Source organism: Maniola hyperantus, chromosome 15 (assembly GCF_902806685.2).
Source record: "Maniola hyperantus chromosome 15, iAphHyp1.2, whole genome shotgun sequence".
NCBI lineage: Eukaryota > Metazoa > Arthropoda > Insecta > Lepidoptera > Nymphalidae > Maniola > Maniola hyperantus.
The window spans coordinates 13,879,713-13,902,724 of NC_048550.1; the positions used below are offsets into that span (position 1 = coordinate 13,879,713).

A 23,012-nucleotide genomic window follows, 5' to 3' on the forward strand; every position below is an offset into this window, starting at 1 on the left:
TTCAACATGAAAACGTTAACCTTATCCTAACTTATAATTAAATTACAATCGCAGCACCATTTTTGGCATGTTAATTAGAAAAAAAAATCAAATGAAATTTTTGCATTTAAAACAAACGGCAAACGCAAATCGTTTGATTTTATAATTTCATAGACTCAAATATGATTTCTCGAGTTCTCGAGTTTTCTCGAGCTTAATTTCCCGGGAACAAAGCCCAACGATTTCCCGGGAATTCTCGAGCCGAGAATTCCCTGATTGGGATACTACTAAATACTTGGGATACACAAGAACTAGGAATGGTAATTCGTTATTCTGTATATTGCAGCGCGTGATTCAAGCTCTGGGCGCGTCGTGGCACGCGCACCACTTCGTCTGCGGCGGATGCAGGAAAGAGCTGGGCGGAGGCGGATTCATGGAACAGGTAACCAACTACGTGACTGTTTTTTTTTTTTTTTTTTTTGCAACACTTTCATCTAGCTTTACAGGCTTATTCCTAATACGCTAGTGTAACATAATATGTACCTACTTCTTAAAAAAAAAAAAATTATATCTAATGTAACATTTTGAAAAATACCTATATACCTACTTATTATTAATAGGCTACTTGACTCATATCTAATTTCGTCCAATAAATGATTATTTATTATAGTATTTTGCGTAAGACAACGAAATATATCAATAACAATTATTAAAAACGCAGGATGGATATATAAATCCAATTTAAAAAAATACAGTTTTTATTTTTATTTGAAACGCAGAAAACGCTGTCAGCCGTAATGTGCCGTCATTAAATATGTAAGCAAAGAAATGTCATCCCTATGTAAACTAGTATAGAAGTCATGTTTATTAAACTTTGGGAAGTTATGCTGTTGTTTACAAATGCATGACGTCAGAGCACAGATAATCTATCGGCCAAACATGGCCGACAGTGTTTTCACCTGTCTAAGAAAAATATATTTTTAAATTAAAGTTTTACGGTTTTTAGGGCGCAAAAAATATAGTGTTAATTTTTTTGATCTAATAGAACAAATATCAACCATTTAAGACCTACTTAAAAAAAGTGTCAACTAGCCTATTACTACCACAGCCTGAAGACTGACCTAACATTTAAAATTAATACATATAAACCTAAACTAACATTCAAAAGAATTACTTACGAACCTAATATAATTATTTATTACTATCATAACATATAGACCACATCGCAGTCCTTGTGATCTATCAACGCACAGCTCAAACTACTGGCTGGATCGGGCTGAAAGACATGCTGATAGCTATTATGGCGTAGGCCGTAAGCAGCCACTAAGAAAGGATTTTTGAAAATTCAACCCCTAAGGGGGTGTTATAGAGGTTTGAAATTTGTTTAGTCCACGCGGACAAAGTCGCGAGCATAAGCTAGTCTTACATGAAATAGGTACCTACATTTAGTTTCATATCTAGGTATTAAAAGAATTTTAGGTTACTTTTGACCGAGCAAAACGAGGTATTCGAGTCTGCTGGGTGGACCTGCCCACCGTGCCGGCCGCTCGTGCGTCTATCACAGCCTCACAACTTCTGAATTAATATACAAAATTACTTCAAACTCACAAATAATATTATGTGACTCAAGAGCTGAATGAGGAGGTTTTCATGCAATGTTCGAGAAAATTTTCATAGATGGCGCTGAATTTTACAACCACTAAAGATGAAAAATAATACCTATATCTATATGATCTATGCTTTAATGTTAAGGTCGTGTCAATCAATGACATAGATGAAGAGTAAGAGCGTGCACTGCAATTTTCCTTACATTTCTTCCCCACAAATTCTGTGAACTATAATAGAAGACATTAATTAATTTCGCATCCGATTTAAATTTAAAAATTTAAAGCATAGATGATATAGATATAGGTATTATTTTTCATCTTTAGTGGTGGAAGTTTTTAGCGCCATCTATGAAATTTTCTCGAACGTTGCCTAGAAACCTCCTCATTGCACTTTATTGCGTCATAACAAGTGTCAGTACCCGTAGTACAAGATTTTACGTCTCACCAAACCAAACCAAATTCGAGAGTCGCAATACTTCCGCGTTACAGTAAACTGGATCTTAAAAGCCGAGCTTTAAAGCTCAAGTTTGTCTACTTCTACAGCCAGCGCTCCAAGCGGAAACATTGCGAAATTAAAATCAGTGGCATTGAATATTTGACTTTAATTTAAGGCTCTTTAGGTCCATTTTACTTTGATGTTTGTGTTTCGACTCTCGAATTCTAGCAACGTTTGGTGAGACGTAAAATCTTGTACTACGGGTACAGTATTTATATGTATTTAAACGTCTTTCTTTAATCTATATATATAAAAGGAAAAGGTGACTGACTGACTGACTGTTCTATCAACACACAGCTCAAACTACTGGACGGATCTGGCTGAAATTTGGCATGCAGATAGCTATTATGACGTAGGCATCCGCTAAGAAAGGATTTTTGAAAATTCAACTCCTAAGGCGGTGAAATAGGGTTTTGAAATTTTGTAGTCCACGCGGACGAAGTCGCGAGCATAAGCTAGTCTAAATATATAAAAGGAAAAGGTGACTGACTGACTGACTGATCTATCAACACACAGCTCAAACTACTGGATGGATCGGGCTGAAATTTGGCATGCAGATAGCTGTTATGACGTAGGCATCCGCTAAGAAAGGATTTTTGAAAATTCAACACCTAAGGGGGTGAAATAGGGGTTTGAAATTTGTGTAGTCCACGCGGACGAAGTCGCGAGCATAAGCTAGTCCCCAATATAACAATTCCAGGCCGGCCGCCCCTACTGCTCATCGTGCTACGCGGACAAGTTCGCCTCGCGCTGCGCCGGCTGCGGCACCCCAATTGTAGACAAAGCCATCATCGCGCTCGATGCCAAGTGGCACCGCGAATGTTTCACTTGCACCGTAAGTAACTATTAATTCTCATCGTAATCACCATCAACCGATACACGATCACTGCTGGGCATAAGTTTCTAGTAAGGACTTCCACACGACACGATCTTCCACTTCGCCGTCCACCCTCCTTTTCTACAACCGCACTGCGCGCCACTGTAAGCAATTTCACCGTCACCACCTGGGTGTCTGGTGCACTTCAACCTTCCGTTGTGCCAGATCCTTCTTTCCACGCACATGTAAACTGTGGAACCAACTCCCATCGGCGGTGTTCCCACTAGATTACAACATGGGGTTATTTAAGGGGCGGACCAACAAATTCTTGAAAGGCCGGCAACGCATCGGCGGTTCCTCTGGTGCTGATCACTTAACATCAGGTGTTTATCACATATAACTCCACCAAGTTAAGAGGTGTGTGCCCAGGGTCAAACCCCCGACCTCCCAAAAATGTCTTAATCACAAGGCTATCAACGCTCTTTTTATAAGAAAGAAAGAAAAATGTTTATTTCTTAAACATATCCTAAATAATTTTAAATACATAAATCAAAATTGCGGACCGCCAGGATTCGAACCCGCGTCTCCTGGGATCGAGCCCGACGCTCTAACACTAATTATTTGAAATTTGTGATAATAATATGTATGTTCACTCAGTACTGCAGCGACTGTTAATGCCATCTAGTAGCGACACTTTGCAGTTATCAAAACTACTTTCAAAGGCCCATATTACAATGCAGCTCTTTGAACGAGAAATGACGTGTTTGCTTTTTAACCGACTTCAAAAAAAGGAGGAGGTTCTCAATTCGTCGGAACCTTTTTTTACTAATTTATATCATTTTCCATTCCAGAAGTGCAGAAAACCCGTTACGGATTCCACATTCTCTGTGCTGGATAAGAAGCCGCTGTGCGGAAATTGCGCATAAACACACACACGCACACAAACACACTTTACTATATAATATACTATTTATTATCACACACACACAAATGGACCCATCGACAGAATCCAAAGTGCACTTACTACACTGCCCGTTTCAAATGTGAATTTACAGTTCCACCACTTTTACAAGCTCCCAAAAACAACATAGTTTCTAGGGTTCCGTACCTCTAAAGGAAAAACGGATCCCTTATAGGATCACTTTGTTGTTACATCACACAAAAAAATTAAATTGTGGTCATGAACTACTAATTAGTATTTTCAATTTTCGAAGTAAGATAACTATATCAAGTGGGATATCATATGAAAGGTTTTCACCTGTGCATTCTAAAACAGATTTTTATTTATTTTTATGCATCATAGTTTTTGAATTATCGTGCAAAATGTCGAAAAAATACGACTGTAGTACGGAACCCTCATTGCGCGAGCCTGACTCGCACTTGGCCGGTTTTTTTAATATTATGATACTCAGGAAATATACCTACATAAAAATCAGCACTCAGACATTAAGAAAAGTGTACAGTACGGGGTAGAAAGTAATGTACATCGGCCTTTAGAATGACATTTCGGCTTTGTAGAGCGTTGTCTCTGTCACTCATATCTATGACGTTTTGTCGGTCTCAATGAAATGGACAACGCTCTACTGCTACCTCCTTCTAAATAAATGCCGATGTACATTACTTTCGCCCGCGTACTGTACCTGCGCAGAAATCTTATTTTTGAATCGCGCGAAATCTCTCAGCCAATCATAGCGTGCGTCCGTTCTATTGGTCGTTGCTTACGCGCCATGTTTGGTACACGCGGATTATGAGCGAGATAGCACGATACCTCTATTGTTCTTATGTTTAAAATCTTAACGTCAAGCAATAATAAGGTCTGTATTTCATTAATATACATTCGGTTTTCAGACGAAGTGTGTCATGTAACACAACCTTAATTCATTGCATAAAGGGCCCCATATACGATACGATTCGTCGCTTCGATCGGTCTCAAGAAAATCGTGACAATCTATCGCTTCATAAATGCCTTGATCGAAATCTTGCCTTGAAATCGATCTTGACATACACCATCGATTCGTCGTTTCGATCGGTGTGAAACGACGATCGTAAAGATCAATCAAAAGGTTGAATATGTCACATGCATAGACTAGATGATCAAACGAACTTCTTGAAGTGAAGTTCGATCGTTATTAGATATATGAGTCACTTCATTAGAAGATTATATTACTTCGTAAGGACAGGACCATTGAACAAGCAAAATGGCAACGACTCATTGGTCCTAAAATGTTTATTTAGCACCAATGCAACCGCAGTGACGTCTGGATTTCAAACGGGTCGTTCATTAGTATCTAAGAGGTGGAGCTGTTCGCTTGGGCATATCTTGTCATTTATATCGATTATCGATCTTGACATACACTATCGATTTGTCGTTTCGATCGGTCTGAAACGACGGATCGTAAAGATCAACCGTACCGTATATGGGGCCCTAGGTTGAATATGTCACATGTCGTTTGAATCATCCTCTAAATAAGCCCTATCTTGACTATGAATTCCAGTATTAATGTTTTGATACTTACTGGAGAAAATATTGAAAACTTTTTTTAAGGACATTAATAAAACAACACTATTTAAAGAAGCTTGGCTTAAATTGTATACACAAAGACATTTTCGTTGTAAATAATTCTAGTTGTTAATGATAATTAATTATTATTACTAAGTTATTAATAGGCTTGGGCTTAGAACTTGGTAAACGCATTATTATGTTACAAAGTTACAAAAGTTTATATACGCTTGCGGCGAACTTTTTTTTTTTTTTTCAATAAATCACTTGTTTTTATAATCATGGCCTTGTTATTTAGCAATAGTAAATCCATCAGTACCCTTATTATAAATGCGAAAGTGTGTTTGTTTGTTGGTTTGTCCTTCAATTACGTCGCAACGACGTGTTTTTTTGCATGGGTATAGATAAAGACCTGGAGAGTGACATAGGCTACTTTTATCCCGGAAAATCAAAGAGTTTCCACGGGATTTTTAAAAAACTTAATTCCACACGGACGAAGTCGAGGGCAAAGGGCTCGTTTTAAAGATACCCGGATTATAATTGGTAGGAGATACAGATCACGGAAGAGTATTCCAAACCTTAGCCATGCGCTTGAGGAAATTATCTAAGGAGTAAAGTATAGAATTCACATACCCTATTTCTCCTAGCTTCTTCATTCCGTTTCATATCTTCTTCAGTTCTCTGCGGACTGTTCACCGGACATTTGTCTCCCCCTCTCGCTTGTATTTTGATATCTTCAGTCTCATTTTTATTTTTTGGCACTCGAACTTTGCCACTAGAGTTATCTAGAAGGAATGAGATAGGTTCGTGAAACAAAAAAAGAACGCTACTTTCAAGTCAGCTTAAGTTCTTAAGTGGAGTTGAAAATTCAGTCGAATAATGCCCAGTTTCTGGGGTACTTTTTTTTTTTTTTTTAACTTTAAACGACGGTTTATCTATTCAATAGCCCTATTGGTCCGATAACTCAAGACAGTGCGTTTCTGAACAACGCAATGCAAGATAAACTCCGTTCAAACTTATTTAACCAATGTGCGCCGTTTATCGATTCTATAAAGTTGTTTGACGTTTCATCTGTCAGTAGGTAGTTCATGGTTTGCGTATTTTTAGATTAAAAACATTTTAATAGTAAGTTGTTCGTTACTTTGCAATAACAGAGTTTAGTAACTTATTTTGCATCGCAAAAATACTATTATTAATAAAACTAGTGTTGATGGCGAAATAAAAGAATAATACGCATTTCAGTAACAGACCCATCTAGCAACAGAATAATGAACTGGTTATCGGTTTCATAGTTATTGTTGTATTCTGTATATTATCTTGGCGTTTCGACTTTGTCAGTCACTCTACAGTTATCCTGTTTCTTGCTCGGACTATCAGCAATGGTCTTGTTCCTTGCTGTCACGTTACTAGTCTTGTTTCTTGGCATGATAGTGGGTGTTCTGGAAGATTCCTTACCTATATATAGCGTTACCTATACATAATACTTACCCTGTACATTTCTTGGCGTTTCGACTTTGTCAGTCACTCCACAGTTATCCTGTTTCTTGCTCGGACTATCAGCAATGGTCTTGTTTCTTGCTGTCACGTTACTAGTCTTGTTTCTTGGCGTGAGGGTGGGTGTTCTGGAAGATTCCTTGTTTCGCGCAGTCCTTGGTGTAGTTTCCTTGCTTTTCTGTTGTGGGGTTGCGTTCTTCTTTTTTGGGCTTCGGGTTAAGCTCGGTTCGCGGCTTATGTGGCTTGAAGCGCACTGTTAATAAAAAAAGTGAACTTGATTATAATAGCTTATGCCCGCGATTTTGTCCGTGTGGACTACACAAATTTCAAACCCCTAGTTTACCCCTTAGGGATAGAATTTTCAAAAAAAATATTCTTAGCGATTCGTCCAGTAGTTTGAGCTGTGCGTTGATAGATCAGTCAGTCAGTCAGTCACCTTTTCCTTTTATATATCTAGATTAACCAATGTATTAGCATGCTGAAATGGCAGTGGGAAAGCCATGTCTGTCTATGAACCGATGTCCGCTACGTACAAAATTATGACAGAATATTTACAACAAGTTATGTAAAGGTGGCCTTATCACTACAATTAGTGATCTCTTCCATTCCAGGCTTTAAGCGCAGGCCACACTGCGAAGCGAAGCGAAACTAAACTCAATTTGTTTCCCTTCGCTCATATCGCTAGCTAGCTATGTCTCTTTTCACTTTGGTAAACGCCGCGAACTAGGTACAGAGCTAAACAAAGACAGCGATTTTCCTTTAGTAAGCAAGCAAAACGAACCTAATTTCGTTTCGCTTCGCTCCCAGTGTGGCCCGTGCTTTATGAGATACGGAAAGAAAATCTAAGGGTGAATACTAACCGGCGCGACGTTTTCAACGAGTGTGTGTACGTCTTGCTCTTTAGGCACGACGCGTCGGGGATGCGTGCGCTGTGGGGCACGCATCAGCGGACGCCGACTCCTGCGCAAGTACAATCCATATCTGTATTGTCTTGATAACCGAATTTCAGCATTTTCAGCTACGGCGCTTAAGCGATTTTGAAGAAAGGTCCAGAGGCAACTCGCGACCCGAAGACGGATATAGACTACTTTATCCTAGAAAATCTAGTTTTTACGAGATTTTTAAACTCTATTCACAAAAGTATATGAAGTCGACATCATCTACAGTTCGTGACAGGTCGAGTTGGCAATTGGGGTATGAGGCGGGGGGACGCCCCGCACACCCGCATGTCACTCGCGCTCGCCCACACCGGATTGGCGATGGGGCTTCCCTCCCCTCCCCCAGATTTCCTCCCCGATTGCCATTTCGACCTGTCGCGTAGGTACTATAGTTAGCATATTAGCTTACCTCGGCGACCTTTTAGGACTTTTCGGCTTCTCCTCTTTGTTAGTTTGTTTGTCACTTCGCCCGTAAACACTCGCACGCATTTTGGATGTGCCACTAAAAATTCAAAATTGAAAGTAATCAAGTCACAAGTCTGTAGTACGGAACCCTCGGTGCGCGAGCCTGACTCGCACTTGGCCGGTTTTTTCTTTTTTAATCGTTGTCATGTATGCAAACATCTGCCATAGTCAACGCATTTTAAACTGAGTCGAGTTATCTGTCTGTTTCGCTCGCACTTACAGGTCGTAGGCGGTAAGCGCGAGCGAAACAGAGTGTCCTCTGTCAATGTCATTCAAGTGCCAAGAGAGCCTTGTCGCAATGTATAGGCTTAAATCCGTAGATAGAGTAATAAGGGTAGATACAAGAACGTTTGCTTTCTCATTCACACTAAAAAGAGAGCACAGATAAAGTTACCAATGTGATAAACAGAGACGCATGAGCTAACCTATTTTTTGTCCCTTATCGTGTAACTGGTTTTTTTTAAGAATACATACATGGAATGCAAAACAAACTTCGAGAATTCGTGGCGTAATTGTATTTCTCATTAGTTATTTATTTGTTTCTTCCACCTTGAATGGGAAGCTGGAAGAAATCTCTGTTTAGAGATAAGCATTTCCAATGTAACTTAATTTATTATTACTTTGTAACTACAATTTTTGGTACATGAATAATAAAAAATAAATAAAAATAAAATAAATAAAAAACGTTTAATACAAATGTTGTTAGTCGGTTAATACAAATATTGACTACTAAACAATGGTAATAATTGTCGTGTTATTCATCGTTACGTCGAGCTATCGCTATCTCATTCGCGGTTACACAGTAAGTACTTACATCTACCTATTATTCTATCTACGCTTAAATCGCTATCAAATCGCTGTCGTTAGTTAAAGTCGTTGCGTGTAGCTGGAGTTTAACCATACTAAATGTATGAAACCGGCGCGTCACTACACGCCACGACATGTAAATATGTTTCCAGGCTTATAATGGTTACCTTTGAAGACCAAAGCCTTCGAACAGTGCGTGTTGCCAGTGATGACATGAATCCGAGACATGGTCACTAACTATGGGCCTCATAAGAAAGCTCAGAGTCACTCAGCGGGCGATGGAGAGAGCTATGTGCGGAGTTTCTCTACGTGATCAATGAGGAAATGAGGAGATCCGTAGGAGAATTACTAGAGTAACCACTTCAGCCCGCAGCCCGTTGAGCTATATATAGCTCAACGGGCTGCGGGCTGAAGTAACTGACATAGCTCAACGGGTTGCGAAGCTGAAGTGGCAATGGGCAGGGCACATAGTTCGTACAACCGATAGACGTTGGGGTCCCAAGGTGCTGGAATGGCGACCTCGAACCAGAAGACGCAGGGTTGGAAGACCCCCCACTAGGTGGACGGACGACATCAGACGAGTCGCAGGGAGCCGCTGGATTCTGGCGGCGCAAGACCGTGGCGTGTGCAAGTCCCTACAAGAGACCTATGTCCAGCAGTGGTCGTGTAACGGTTGATGATGACGATAATGATGAATGGTTACCTGCTAGACTGGTTGTCTTTAGAGCTGATGGATTTGACATTGGCACCGGCACGCAACGTGGCCAGAGAGTACATCGAAAGCCGCGCCTCCGGATTGCCGACTGCGCATGTATAACACGATACGTCACAACACTACGCTACATACATTGTACACAAACAACACAATGTCAAAGCAACATAAAATCACGTTTACAAAAATAAAACGTAAGTGTAAACCTGTATATATAAAATTCAAAGACCTGACTGACTGACTGACTGACTTATATATCAACGCACAACCTAACCCGCTGGTCCTAGAGACATGAAATTTGGAGGATGTGGTATTTGTAAAGAGTAGGTATCCACTAAGAAGGGATTTTCCGAAATGCCCCCCTAAGTGGGTTAAATGGGGATTTGTAATTTATGTAGTCCACACGGACGAAGTCGCGAGTATAAGCTAGGCTATATATATAAAAGGAAAAGGCGACTGACTGACTGATCTATCGACGCACAGCTCAAACCACTGGGCGGATCCGGCTGAAATTTTGCATGCCGATAGCTATTATGACGTAGGCATCTGCTAAGAAAAGAATTTTGAAAATTCAACCCCTGAGGGGGTAAAATAGGAGTTCGAAATTTGTGTAGTCCACGCATGAAGTCGCGGGAATAAGCTAGTACATAAATAAAATCACTAAAATACAGTAACACTTGTACATCTGTAACATTTTTCGACGACCTCCCTGGCGCAGTCGTGAGCGCTGTGGTCTTATTAGTGGGAGGTCCCGGGTTCGATTCCTAGCAGGGGTTTGGAATTTTATAATTTCTAAATTTCTGGTCTGGTCTGGTGGGAGGCTTCGGCCGTGGCTAGTTACCACCCTACCGGCAAAGCCGTGCCGCCAAGCGATTTAGCGTTCCGGTACGATGCCGTGTAGAAACCAAAGGTACGGGTTTAATAAAAACTGCCATATCCCTTCCAGGTTAGCCCGCTATCATCTTAGACTGCATCATCACTTACCATCAGGTGAGATTGCAGTCAAGGGCTAATTTGTATCTGAATAAAAAAAAAAAAAAATTATGGCATAGAATTTCGATCATCAAAACGACTGTTTTTTTTTTTAAACAAAAACTTACTAGATTTAGTTCCAGATTTAGACCAAGTCCCGATAGATCTTTTGCGTCCTTTTAAGTTGCTGGATCTCCTCGAACACGGTACACTCTGTCAAAATTTTCCAAAATAGGATTTTTCATCTTATTTTTAAAAATACAGTTACAAATACCAAGTCTCGAAGCTTCAATGTACCTATGTGTTTGGGTTCTATGAGACAAATGCCTCGTGCATTGTTTTCATTGTTTCGTAGTTTCGAGTGCATGTATGTTCATTTTTTTTTTTTTTTTTTTTTTTATTGATCACGTAAATTTCAAAAATACATTTTAAAATAAACAGTTCGCCATCCTCTAGAAACTGTTTAAGTTAAGTGTCAATTTGTTTCCATCATTTCATGATGCCATGTCTGTGACGCCACACGGTGAAGCACGAACTGCTGAATATGAAATGTTCGTGATGTTTTGCATCCGTGCCTCATCTGTGCCTCGTAGGTGGCACCACAGAGCAGAAACGAAGAGATGTTGTATTAAGATTTCCCTATGAAATATCGAGTGACATTTTGCGGGGTGAGGGGTTGTGGAACGCCGCCCACTTCTCAATTTTCCATCTGCGGGTTAGTAGCAAAACTACTCGCTTAGCGACCTACCATCGATATATTGATGTCACTACATAGTTCAGCTATCTCACACTAGATGTCAATAAGTGTAGAAATTACGTATAAAATTACTTACAAATGAAATGTGATACCATTCATAGCATCAGAACGTCTGTCTGAATAACTTTGACACGATAAAACACAACACTTCATCCTTTTGTTCTTAAAAACGCGAAAACACACCGATAATACGAGTCTCAATATATGTGAACCTGACGAACGCAGACAGCATACTAACTAAGGCCCCGCCCACAGTGATGACGTCAGGACCTAGTTGAAAATCACAGTGCACAGTTGCTTAGGCCAACTCCTCTTTGTTTCTGCTCTATGGGTGGCACGGCCCGCGCCCGCCACGTGTTGGCATAAATCATCCCTAAGTGGTTGATTTAAAAGAAGTATTGCTCCTTACCGTGTTTTCTGTGCTGTTCAAATAGTCGGACATCTTTAGAATGTATTCGTTGACAGCCTCTCCTAATTTATCACACGTGGATTGGACACTCTAAAAAGTAAAAAAAACCGGTCAAGTGCGAGTTCCATTCGCAAATAACTGCAAATACTTTTTTATACATGGCATAATCTTGTATATCAAATACTAGCTTATGCTCGCGACTTCGTCCGCGTGGACTACAAAATTTCAAAACCCTATTTCACCCCCTTAGTGGTTGAATTTTGAAAAATCCTTTCTTAGCGGATGCCTACGTCATAATAGCTATCTGCATGCCGAATTTCAGCCCGATCCGTCCAGTAGTTTGAGCTGTGCGTTGATAGATCAGTCAGTCAGTCATTCAGTCAGTCAGTCAGTCAGTCACCTTTTCCTTTTATATATATAGATTTGAAAAGAGCAACCGCCGAGTTTCTCGCTGGTTCTTCTCGGTAGGAAAGGCATTCCGAACCAGTGGTAGATGCATCCGACGATTCGAAAGTAGCTACTTGTAAAAGTTTATTTGAATAAAAAAGATTTAATTTTATTTTTATTTTTATTTTAAACGAAGTGTTCCGTACAATAATACAGTACGCGGCAAAAAGTAATGGACATCGACCTTTAAATGGAGATAGCAGATTTGTAGAGCGTTGTCCCTTGTCGTTGAGACCGACAAAACGTCATACCTAAATACACAATATACAACATACCTAATGTGTGAAAGAGACAACGCTCTACAAAGCCGAAATTACATTCTAAAGGCAGATGTACATTACTTTCGGCCGCCATGCATGGCAGCCATTTTTAATGTTCCGTACCCGAAGTACCGGAAATCGGGGTCCTATTACCAAGCCCACGCCGTCCGTCTGTCAGCGGCCTGTATCTCGTGAACTGTAATAGGCAGAGTTGAAATTTTCACAGAATGTGTCTTAATTCTATTGCTGCTATAACAAAAAATTCTATACAACATTTAAAAAATTATAAAATTTCAAAATGGCCGCCATAAAAATTAAACAGTATTATATCTTACGATTGTACGGAACCACAGAGCAGAAACAAAGAGGAGTTGGCCTAAGCAACTGTGCACTGTGATTTTCAACTAGGTCCTGACGTCATCACTGTGGGCGGGGCCTTAGTTAGTATGCTGTCTGCGTTCGTCAGGTTCACATATATTGAGACTCGTATTATCGGTGTGTTTTCGCGTTTTTAAGAACAAAAGGATAAAGTGTTGTGTTTTATCGTGTCAAAGTTATTCAGACAGACGTTCTGATGCTATGAATGGTATCACATTTCATTTGTAAGTAATTTTATACGTAATTATTAAAATAGTTCTAGAAAATGACATCTAGTGTGAGATAGCTGAACTATGTAGTGACATCAATATATCGATGTTAGGTCGCTAAGCGAGTAGTTTTGCTACTAACCCGCAGATGGAAAATTGAGAAGTGGGCGGCGTTCCACAACCCCTCACCCCGCAAAATGTCACTCGATATTTCATAGGGAAATCTTAATACAACATCTCCTCTTTGTTTCTGCTCTATGTACGGAACCATTGCATTTGAACAGTTTTTTGCTTACGTCATCAAAGAGGTCCGCGGCGGCGGCGAGAGTGTGTGGACGCGCGTCGCTACACACTCGCGTCGCCTCGCCCAACAAACACACAATGAGGCGCAGCATATCCCCGCTCTCCTTTATACACGCCGTCTGAGGCAGAGACTTGTGGAATATCTGCAAAAAAAAAAAATTTACCTACCACTGGTTGCCTTTCCTACCGAGAAGAACCAGCAAGAAACTCGGCGGTTGCCCTTTTCAAAGATTATCCATACTTATCCATAATACTAATATTATAAATGCGAAAGTGTGTCTGTCTGTCTGTCTGCTAGCCTTTCACGGCTCATCCGTTCAACCGATACGAAATTTGGTACAGCGATAGCTTGCATCCCGGGGAAGGACATAGGCTACTTTTTATCCCGGAAATCAAAGAGTTCCCACGGAATTTTTAAAAACCGAAATCCACGCGGTTGATGTCGCGGGTATCATCTAGTTGGACATATAAAGTTAAAATGGCGCGTGAGGAGTTTCGCGTTATACGCACCTGTAGAGCGTGCAGCAGGTTCTGGTGCAGCGAGCTGACGCGCACGAGTTGCGCTTGGAAATGCGTGCGTTGCGCGAACGGCAGTGCGCTGCTCGAGTTGCGCTCTATGTCCGCCAGCTGCAAGGGAGATAGATTCTGTGATTGGGGAGTGTAGGGGACCTGCTGACGCTAGCATTTTGCTATGTTGGCCTCTTCGTAAAACCTTTTTTTTTCAGTGGGGAAATCCTCATGGATACCACCGCACCCGGGGAGGCACGGAGTTTATGTCGGACTCTTACCGACTAAAACCCCACGATGTTCCACGCATCGCCTGGTGGCTGGGCTACGGGGCCAAACACGTTCGCGCAACCCAGCCAGCGACGCCTGCTGAGGACCCACCTCAGGGGACTAATATAGTCCCTATACACCGTCTGAGGCGCACCACGAACACGCCTCCCTACTCGAGAACAGGTTTCTTTCCGGACGATAGACTCCCCATGTCTATTGCCCGAAAGTCCTTCTCAAGTCCTCCTACCTCTTCGTAAAACCTAGCCCGGTCAGTCAGTTGCTTCCCTACCGCCGCGTATACTGGACCACCTTACCTTTTAATTGTTTTGTAACTGTTAACTAAAGAATTTATTAAATCAGTAGCTTATTGGTGAACTGTTGTGTCATTTACCCCGATAGACTGACAAGGAACACGGCGCTATAAATCGGTAAGAGCCATCACATAAACCTCCCATAACTGGTGACGAAAACATGATAAAGGGGGTACCCCAACAGAAGCGAAACTTCTACGCCGTACCTCGCCATTTGGGTTCCCCAACCTCACTCCATGAAGCCCTCTGCAACCTGGGCGGTCTACTCGGATTCTGGAGCGGGCTTGGATGGCTGAAGTGAAGACTTCAGCGGAGAGGGGCAACGCACGCACAACAGAGGGAAACGTTTAAGTGAGACCAGAGCGAAGAAAGAAAGAAAGGGTTCCGTACCTTAAAAGGAAAAAAGGAACCCTTATAGGATCACTTTGTTGTCTGTCTATCTGTCGTCTCTGTCAAGAAAACCTATAGGATACCTACTTCCCGTTGACCTAATCATGAAATTTTTCAGGTAGGTAGGTCTTATAGCACAAGTAAAGGAATAAATCCGAAGACCGTGAATTTGTGTTTTTTTTTTAATATACAGAAGGGGAAAATCCTCATGGACACCCGTAGGTAGAGCCGGACTCTTACCGGCTATAAAACCCTGCTGTCTTCTTGTTGACCGTGTACCCGCCTTTCAGCCTACAACACAGCAACGTTCTTGTCTTTCACTTTTTTCCTCTCCTTTTCTCCTCCTCCTCCTTCCTCGTGAATTTGTGGTTGAAATGTGATAAAAGTAGGTAACTTACTTGTCGTTGTAGCTGGTACATGTGCACTCGGTTGAATCTCGCGCAGAACTCCATGGAGCGCTTCATCAGCTTGGGTATATCCTCCGGGTCGATGTTCAGTATGTCTTGGCTGTCTAGGAAACCACTGGAAAAAGCCAACATGGTGCTTTTCAGAAGGGGTATAGACATACTAAGGATTTTCAGAATTTCTGCCGAAATGAAGCCAGTACAGCGCCCTAATTGTGTAAGAAAAACGTATTCATCGTCATCGTAATCGTCAACAAATTCGGCGCTTTGATTGGTTCTGACAAAATGTAAACAGCGAATCAACCAATCAAAAAGCAGAATTTTTTGACGATTACGATAACGATTCTTACACAACCGGAGGGCAGGTCAGTTAGTATAATGAGTAATGATTATTAAAGAATTGCCAGCACTGAGCACTTACATGATATTGAGCAGTACTTCGTTAATCTTCATGCGAATCTCTTTAACTTTGGCGCAGTAGATGCTGCTCTCGATCGTGTTCGTCACATTCTCAGCTGACGATTTGCCTACCAAATAAAAATATACCAAGTTTTTTCAAGAGGGTTGGCGCGGACTAGCGTTAGATAGGAAAAAATGGAGAAGTCTAGAGGAGGCCTATGTCCAAAGAGGACAACCTGAACTGTAAACTGCTGGTGTTACTAATTTTTTTAGAATAAATTATGTAGGATAGGATAATTAAATAATAGGAAATAAGAAATTAGTAATACGTTTAGTTAGTAATATAAGATGTAAAACTAGTGTATCAGTGAATAAAGGCTATTTTATTTTATTTATTTTATTAAGTTTTTCAAAATATAAGATAACTGTGATAGAGAGCCCAGTCTGTTTATGTGTTACCCTTTTCAAGGGTCAACTCTTGATGGCGTGAGTTAATTAAAGTCGTACAGAACAACATTAAATAGTCATCATCATCATCATGATGATCAACCCCTCGCCGGCTCACTAAAGAGCACGGGTCTCCTCTCAAAGTGAGAAGGGTTTTAGCCATAGTTTACCACGCTGGCTAAGTGCGGATTGGTAGACATGAACTACATTTAATACTCACTGGATACTTTATAAGGGCTTGCATTTTCAGGAGTCTGTGGTCTGTTTTCAGGATTCTCTCGCACAGTGCAGGGCGGACTGGTCACAGAGTCGTTCAGAACTTCTTCATCTGGACCTGCGGGATTAACTCCGATAAATTGGTCCAAGTCTGGTCTGGTTCTATTTATTCCTAGAAATATGAACCAGTTTTTTAGGGTTCCATACATTAAAAGGAAAAAATCAATCTTTATAGAATCACTTTGTTGTCTGTCTGTCGTGTCTGTCACGAAAACCGATAGGGTACTTCCGTTGACCTAGAATCATGAAATTTAGCAGGTAGTTAGGTCTTATAGCACATGTAAAGGAATAAATGTGAAAACCGCACGTCGTGCAACGCAGCACTTGTGTTTGGACCTTCATTGGGTAGTCTTTGAAGTCCAGTAATGGACGTAGGAGAACTCAAGTAACCGACGTAGCTCAACGGGTTGCGAAGCTGAAGTGGCAATGGGCAGGGCACATAGTTCGTACAACCGATAGACGTTGGGGTCACAAGGTGCTGGAATGACGAACTCGCACCAGAAGACGCATCGTTGGAAGACCCCCCACTAGGTGGACGGACGACAGGGAGCCGCTGGATGGCGGCGGCGCAAGACCGTGGCGTGTGGAAGTCCCTACAAGAGACCTATGTTCAGCAGTGGACGTCTATTGGTTGATGATGATGATGATGAATGGACGCAGAGTGATGGATGGTCTTACCCGAGTTGTCGTCGTCGAATACAGTGCACATGTTGCACTCCTGCCCGACCTGCTCGGGTAGTGTGAGCACGTGCTGGTTGTCCAGCTCCGCCACCATGCTGCTGGTGTGCACGTGGGTTGGGGTGGGTGGCTCTTCAACCTAATCCAAATTTAAAAACCAGCCAAGTGCGAGTCAGGGTCGCGCAACGATGGTTCCGTACTACAGTCGTATTTTGTCGATATTTTTCACGATAATTCAAAAACTATGATGCATAAAAATAAATAAAAATCTGTTTTAGAATGCACAGGTGAAGACCTTTCATATGATACCCCACTTGAAATAAATATTACTAATATGGAAATATTAATTATAGCTGACCCTGCGAACTTCGTTCCGCCTAACAGTCGATTCAAATTTTTTAATTTTTTTTAAAATCCCCACGATTTAGGACTTCAGTACTTTGCAGCATCAGGATTGAGGAGTTAGGATCCGAAGTTCAATGATGTAGCCTATGCTTGGTACCTAAAATTATTTTGCATCATCCGCAGTTCCTGAAACATTATAGTTTAGGAGTGCTGTACCCTACATCATCAGGGTTGAGGAGTTGAGACTTGAAGTCTGAGAATAAAGTCGTTGCTTGGTACCTACAATATGAATTCACTATGAACACTTCCTGAATCTTGATAACTCAGGCGGGCAGTAACCCTGCAGCATCAGGATTAAGGAGTTGAATCCAGAATTTTTTATGTGACCACCACGAAAACTTTTTTTGTTGATTTAAAAAAAAAAATTGCAAATCGGTCCAGAAACCTCGAAAAAATCGATGTAGAAAAAAGAACCACCTCCTTTTTGACAGTCGGTTAAAAACCAATGACCTTGAAATATTTACGGAACAATTTTTAAAATATCCCCTTTCTAACAAAAAAAGAATGAATGAAATCGGACTACGCGTTAATGAATTACAACTCAGTATACATTTTAACTTTCATCCCCTCTCCTACGGGAACCATGCTGAATTTCGGGATAAAAAGTATCCTATATTCTTCCTCATAGTATGTGACCTCAAATCGTACCAAGTTTCATTGGAATCCATTCAGTAGTTTCAGCGTGATGCGCGGCCGTGATACAGACAGACAGACAGACAGACAGACAGACAGATAGACAGACAGACAGACAGACAGACAAAAATGAAAAAAATTACAGTTTTGTGTTCAGTATCGATTATAGAGTAAAAAAAATTTTCAAAATATCTTCAATGTACAGAATTTGACCTGTTACAGTTTTATTATAAGTATTGATGATATTGATGATGATTGATATTGATTGGTTCATGACCACAATTTAATTTTTTTTGTGTGATGTAACCAAAAATTCACGGTTTTCAGAGATGTCCCCTTATGTCTGCTATAAGACCTACCTACCTGCCAAATTTCATGATTCTAGGTCAACGGGAAGAACCCTGTAGGTTTCTTGACAGACCGACCGACCGACCGACCGACCGACAGACAGACAGACAGACAGACAGACAGACAGACAGACAGACAGACAGACAGACAGACAACAAAGTGATCCTATAAGGGTTCCGTTTTTCCTTTCGAGGTACGAAACCCTAAAAATTGTATGTATGTCCTTTCATTTTTGACGACCTCCCTGGTGCAGTGGTCAGCGCTGTGGTCTTTTTAGTGGTAAGTCCCGGGTTCGATTAGTGGCAGAAGTTTGGAATTTTATAACTTCTAAATTTCTGGTCTGGTCTGGTCTTCCATGGCGAGTTACCACCCTACCTGCATAGCCATGCCGCTAAGATTTGACTTACAATTTAAAAGTTTAAGAAACCAAAAGAGCATGGGTTTATTAAAACCTGCCATACCTACTCCTTCCAGGTTAGCCCGCTTCCATCTTAGACTGCATCATCACTTACCACCAGGTGAGATTGCAGTCAAGAGCTAACTTGAAAAATAAATATCATCATCATCATGATCAACCCATCGTCGGCTCACTACAGAGCATGGGTCTGCTCTCAGAGTGAGAAGGGTTTTGGCCATAGTCTAGCACGCTGGCCATGTGCGGATTGGTCTAGACTTCACACACCCTTGAGAACATTGAAGAGAACTCTCAGGCATGCAGGTTTCAGTAGTTCAACTAATAAGTCTTACCTGTTCATCTTCATCCTTTTCGTCTCTCATTTTCTGCAGCTCTATATCAAGGAGTTCTTTGATACACTCCTCTGGCAGCTCGTTTAAGAACTGGTAGGGATCCTCTGAAAAATACAATATCTACATTAAAAACCAGACATATATTATGATGAATATGTAAGTTTGTACACACAATATTGAGATATTAGCAGACGCCCGCGACGTTGTCCCCATGGATTTAGGTTTTAAAAATCCTGTGGGAACTCTTTGATTTTCCAGGATAAAAGTAGCCTATGTCACTCTCCAGGTCTTTAACTATGGCCATGTAAAAAACCACGTCGATCCGTTGCTCGATTGCGAAGTGATTGAAGGACTAACCAACAAACAAACACACTTTCTAGTGATTTACAATGACATTATTTTAAATTAGCGTTTAAACTACCGTGACATTATTTTATCGGATCAGTTTAGTTGCTGAACCGTGAAAAGGTAACAGACTAACACTTTCACATTATACAATACTAGCTCATGCTCGCGACTTCGTCCGCGTGGACTACACAAATTTCAAACTCCTATTTCACCCCCTTAGAGGTTGAATTTTCAAAAATCCTTTCTTAGTGGATGCCTACGTCATAATAGCTATCTGCATGCCAAATTTCAGACCAATCCGTCCAGTAGTTTGAGCTGTACGTTGATAGATCAGTCAGTCAGTCAGTCCGTCAGTCAGTCAGTCACCTTTTCCTTTTATATATTTAGATTAATGGGCTCAGCTTTAGGCTATTATTGCATCAAGGTGGCTAAAAATTGTGATTATCATACTGAGATCCATTTTCAACCAACCTTTGCACATGTTGTGGACAATATCCTGTTCATTCACAAACTCCTCCCATATCTTTTGTTCTTGCTGCTTCAACCGTTGCCTCCGTGCCGTCCTCCAGGTACGTTCCAATGCATCACTTTCCACATACTGCAAAAGAGTTTTTTGCTTGTGATAAAAATATAGGTAAGGTAAAACATACTGAGAAGATAGGTAGGTAACTTACTTTCAAATCCTCGACTTTGGTTTCCGGCATAAAAGAAAATCCTCTGACACACGTCTCCATAGTTATTTTGTCACAATAGTAACTTCAAACTTTAGTGAAATAGCCTGTATTTTTCGTAAAACTGAAAATATTATTGACAAAGCTTTTCTAGTCAAAACAAAATTTAAAATTGACAACCGGAAGTGCTACAACGTTCGGATACTTACAAAGTATTAAAACGCGTTAAATTAAATATTGTAAAGCGTATCAAAACTAAATTTAGATTTAAATAAAGAAATAACGTAATGGTTTAACAAACAGTTTTTTTGATGTAGATAAAGGTGTCTGGAATTTATTAGAACTATAGATAAGAATAATGAAATCATGTTTTTGTTTAAAATTTAACGGTACAGCTATCCGAGTGCACTACCATTTCCGCTGGTTGCTAAGCAACGATACAGTGAATTATCAACAAAAACTTTGTAAACATTTCAAAGTTTTTTTAAATACACTTTAATACAGCTGAATTTAAATAATTCAATCGCGAAAAATTGTGAACATTTATCTAAGAATAATTGAATAAGTATGTAATATAATTCGTGAATCTTAAATAATTTTATTGTTGTTTTGTGATTTCCTTTCGTAAAATTATAGCCCATTCGCTCAAAATGGTTGCACTCTAAATGTAATTTATTAGCTCAAGGTTGTGTTGTGTGCATGAGGGTTGTGGTGTGGGCGATATAGATTACAGTACAGGTGTCCATTATGCTGTACAGTACGCAAGCGACAGTCGGCATGGGTGCGCCGTCCTTGCCAACCTTTAAACCGGTTTCGCGACACTTTCCTCAATGGAGTCGCACAGCTATTTTAACAATCACGAGTGACGCCGAAGGAAATGACGAGGTGGACTATTCTTAATTTAGTTACTTATATTACCTACCACATTTTATAATTATATTTTAGCTATAAAAAAAAACTGTCACAGACCGTGGCGTGTGGAAGTCCCTACAAGAGACCTATGTCCAGCTGTGGACGTCTATTGGTTGATGATGATGATGATAATATGTCACTTTAAGCACGATCGTAATTTCGTTGGGACATACCCACAATTGCCGAACCGATTTTGATACGGTTTGTGCATAACTAATTCGTTCAAAGATTTCGTTACCTAACAAAGTTGTTCAGGTAAAAGCGGTAAACTGCAAAACTAAGAAGCGTCAGTTTTTCTAAATTCCCATGTTTGTGGCGACAATCCACAAATTATAATATAGCTGTTCCACTCCTCTCCCTAATGTTGAAAGAAAATCTGAGTTTAGCTTATGTAGGAATAGAAATACTGAATTCTATTCCATCTTAAGCTAAACTCAGATTTTCTTAGTTTTACTGAATATTTAAAAGCATTTGATTGGATGTCTGGTTAAGTTTTAAAATATAGGTAGTAGGTACCTACTACCTATCTTTTATAAGATAATTTATGATCTTAGGAAACCATACCCTGAACTCCAAGGTCTGGTGAAAGGCTTAGAACTGGCTTAGACCAGTAGGAACGCAATCACGCGCAAACTTATTGAATTAAGACCACCCAGGCAAAGATAGCTAGTAGACACGTTTGGTAGCGTACCAGGAAAATGTAGGTAGGTACTTCCAAATAAGTACTCGTTATTATGTTAAGCTGTTTTATGGCAATAAAGCAAGGCTATGTCCTTTGATATAGGCACTAATGTGACAACCTAGGTCACTGGCTAAAGGTCTGGAAACGGGTTTGTTTTCAATACTTATACTTACCTACATAATAAAACTAATTCGCTGTTCAATGAGAACTAACGTATGTTTCATTTGCGTATAAGTCCCGCAAATTGCTAATGCGCGTGGCCGCCATTTTAGTGACGTCAGCACTAGATTGAAGTTTCGAGCTGGTGGGATGCTTATATATTTTTATTTCGGCTGACGTCAAAATGAGACATGGTTCCAGCGCAATAGCAATTTGCGGGACTTATATTCTATCGCCTTAGATAATGGAGAGTGTTCTGAGTTGTTTGACCTCATTCCACCCTCCTTTTTCTACAACCGCACACCACCACGCCATCGTCAGCATTTTCACATTCACCACCTGGGTGCCTGATGCACTTCGACCGCCCGTTGTGCCCTTGGTTGTGCCAGATCTTTTCTACCACGCGCATGCAAACTGTGGAACCAATTCCCTTCAGTGGTGTTCCCACTAGATTTCAATATGCGGTTATTCAAGGGATGGATCAACTAACTAATTCCTGAAAGACCGGCAACGCATTGGCGGTTCCTCTGGTGCTGCAAATGTTCATGAGTGGTGGTTGACCCCTTAGAATGACATTTCGACTTTATAGAGCGTTGTCCTTGTCACTCATACCTATAATATGATGTCTTGTCGGTCTCAACAACAGAGAGTGCTCTACAACTTTGCTATCTCCGTCTAAAGGTCGATGTACATTACTTTCGGCTGCTTATACTATAGGTACCTACCTAGTTACCAATTAGGTACCATGTCGTACGAAGCATAATAGCTAAAATCATCGATTTTCATATTTTTTCTATGTGTAAGTAAATTGTCGAAACATGGAAACTAAATTTACCAAACAACAGCTAATATAGATTTTATAGGTGCCATTAACA

The 23,012-nt window shown here is 40.6% G+C and overlaps 2 protein-coding genes across 5 annotated transcripts in view; one reads left to right on the forward strand and one right to left on the reverse strand.

The window, feature by feature from the left end:
- LOC117989195 (transforming growth factor beta-1-induced transcript 1 protein) overlaps window positions 1–5,678 on the forward strand; it is a 34,528-nt gene extending 28,850 nt beyond the window's left edge. The window contains exons 4-6 of the mRNA XM_034976524.2: window positions 326–421; window positions 2,783–2,917; window positions 3,751–5,678. Coding sequence (XP_034832415.1) covers window positions 326–421; window positions 2,783–2,917; window positions 3,751–3,825 — 306 coding nt within the window. The 3' untranslated portion in view covers window positions 3,826–5,678. The remainder of the gene's footprint in view (window positions 1–325; window positions 422–2,782; window positions 2,918–3,750) is intronic.
- The window catches only part of LOC117989072 (uncharacterized), a 61,301-nt gene extending 40,746 nt beyond the window's left edge, over window positions 1–20,555 (reverse strand). Inside the window, exons 1-16 of one of the 4 annotated variants that reach the window (XM_069503611.1) lie at window positions 20,388–20,555; window positions 20,185–20,311; window positions 19,366–19,469; window positions 17,233–17,371; window positions 16,499–16,612; window positions 15,854–15,959; window positions 15,427–15,550; window positions 14,061–14,177; window positions 13,544–13,693; window positions 11,954–12,043; window positions 10,916–11,000; window positions 9,807–9,906; window positions 8,241–8,333; window positions 7,754–7,853; window positions 6,888–7,146; window positions 6,033–6,184 (exon numbers count right to left, since the gene is read on the reverse strand). In XM_069503611.1, the coding sequence (XP_069359712.1) occupies window positions 6,033–6,184; window positions 6,888–7,146; window positions 7,754–7,853; window positions 8,241–8,333; window positions 9,807–9,906; window positions 10,916–11,000; window positions 11,954–12,043; window positions 13,544–13,693; window positions 14,061–14,177; window positions 15,427–15,550; window positions 15,854–15,959; window positions 16,499–16,612; window positions 17,233–17,371; window positions 19,366–19,469; window positions 20,185–20,311; window positions 20,388–20,447 (1,920 nt within the window). In that variant the 5' untranslated portion in view covers window positions 20,448–20,555. Of the gene's footprint in view, window positions 1–6,032; window positions 6,185–6,887; window positions 7,147–7,753; window positions 7,854–8,240; window positions 8,334–9,806; window positions 9,907–10,915; window positions 11,001–11,953; window positions 12,044–13,543; window positions 13,694–14,060; window positions 14,178–15,426; window positions 15,551–15,853; window positions 15,960–16,498; window positions 16,667–17,232; window positions 17,372–19,365; window positions 19,470–20,184; window positions 20,312–20,387 lie in introns of all 4 variants that reach the window. The other 3 variants (XM_034976374.2, XM_069503612.1, XM_069503613.1) reach the window with 3 other exon arrangements.
- Between the last annotated feature and the right edge of the window lie 2,457 nt (window positions 20,556–23,012).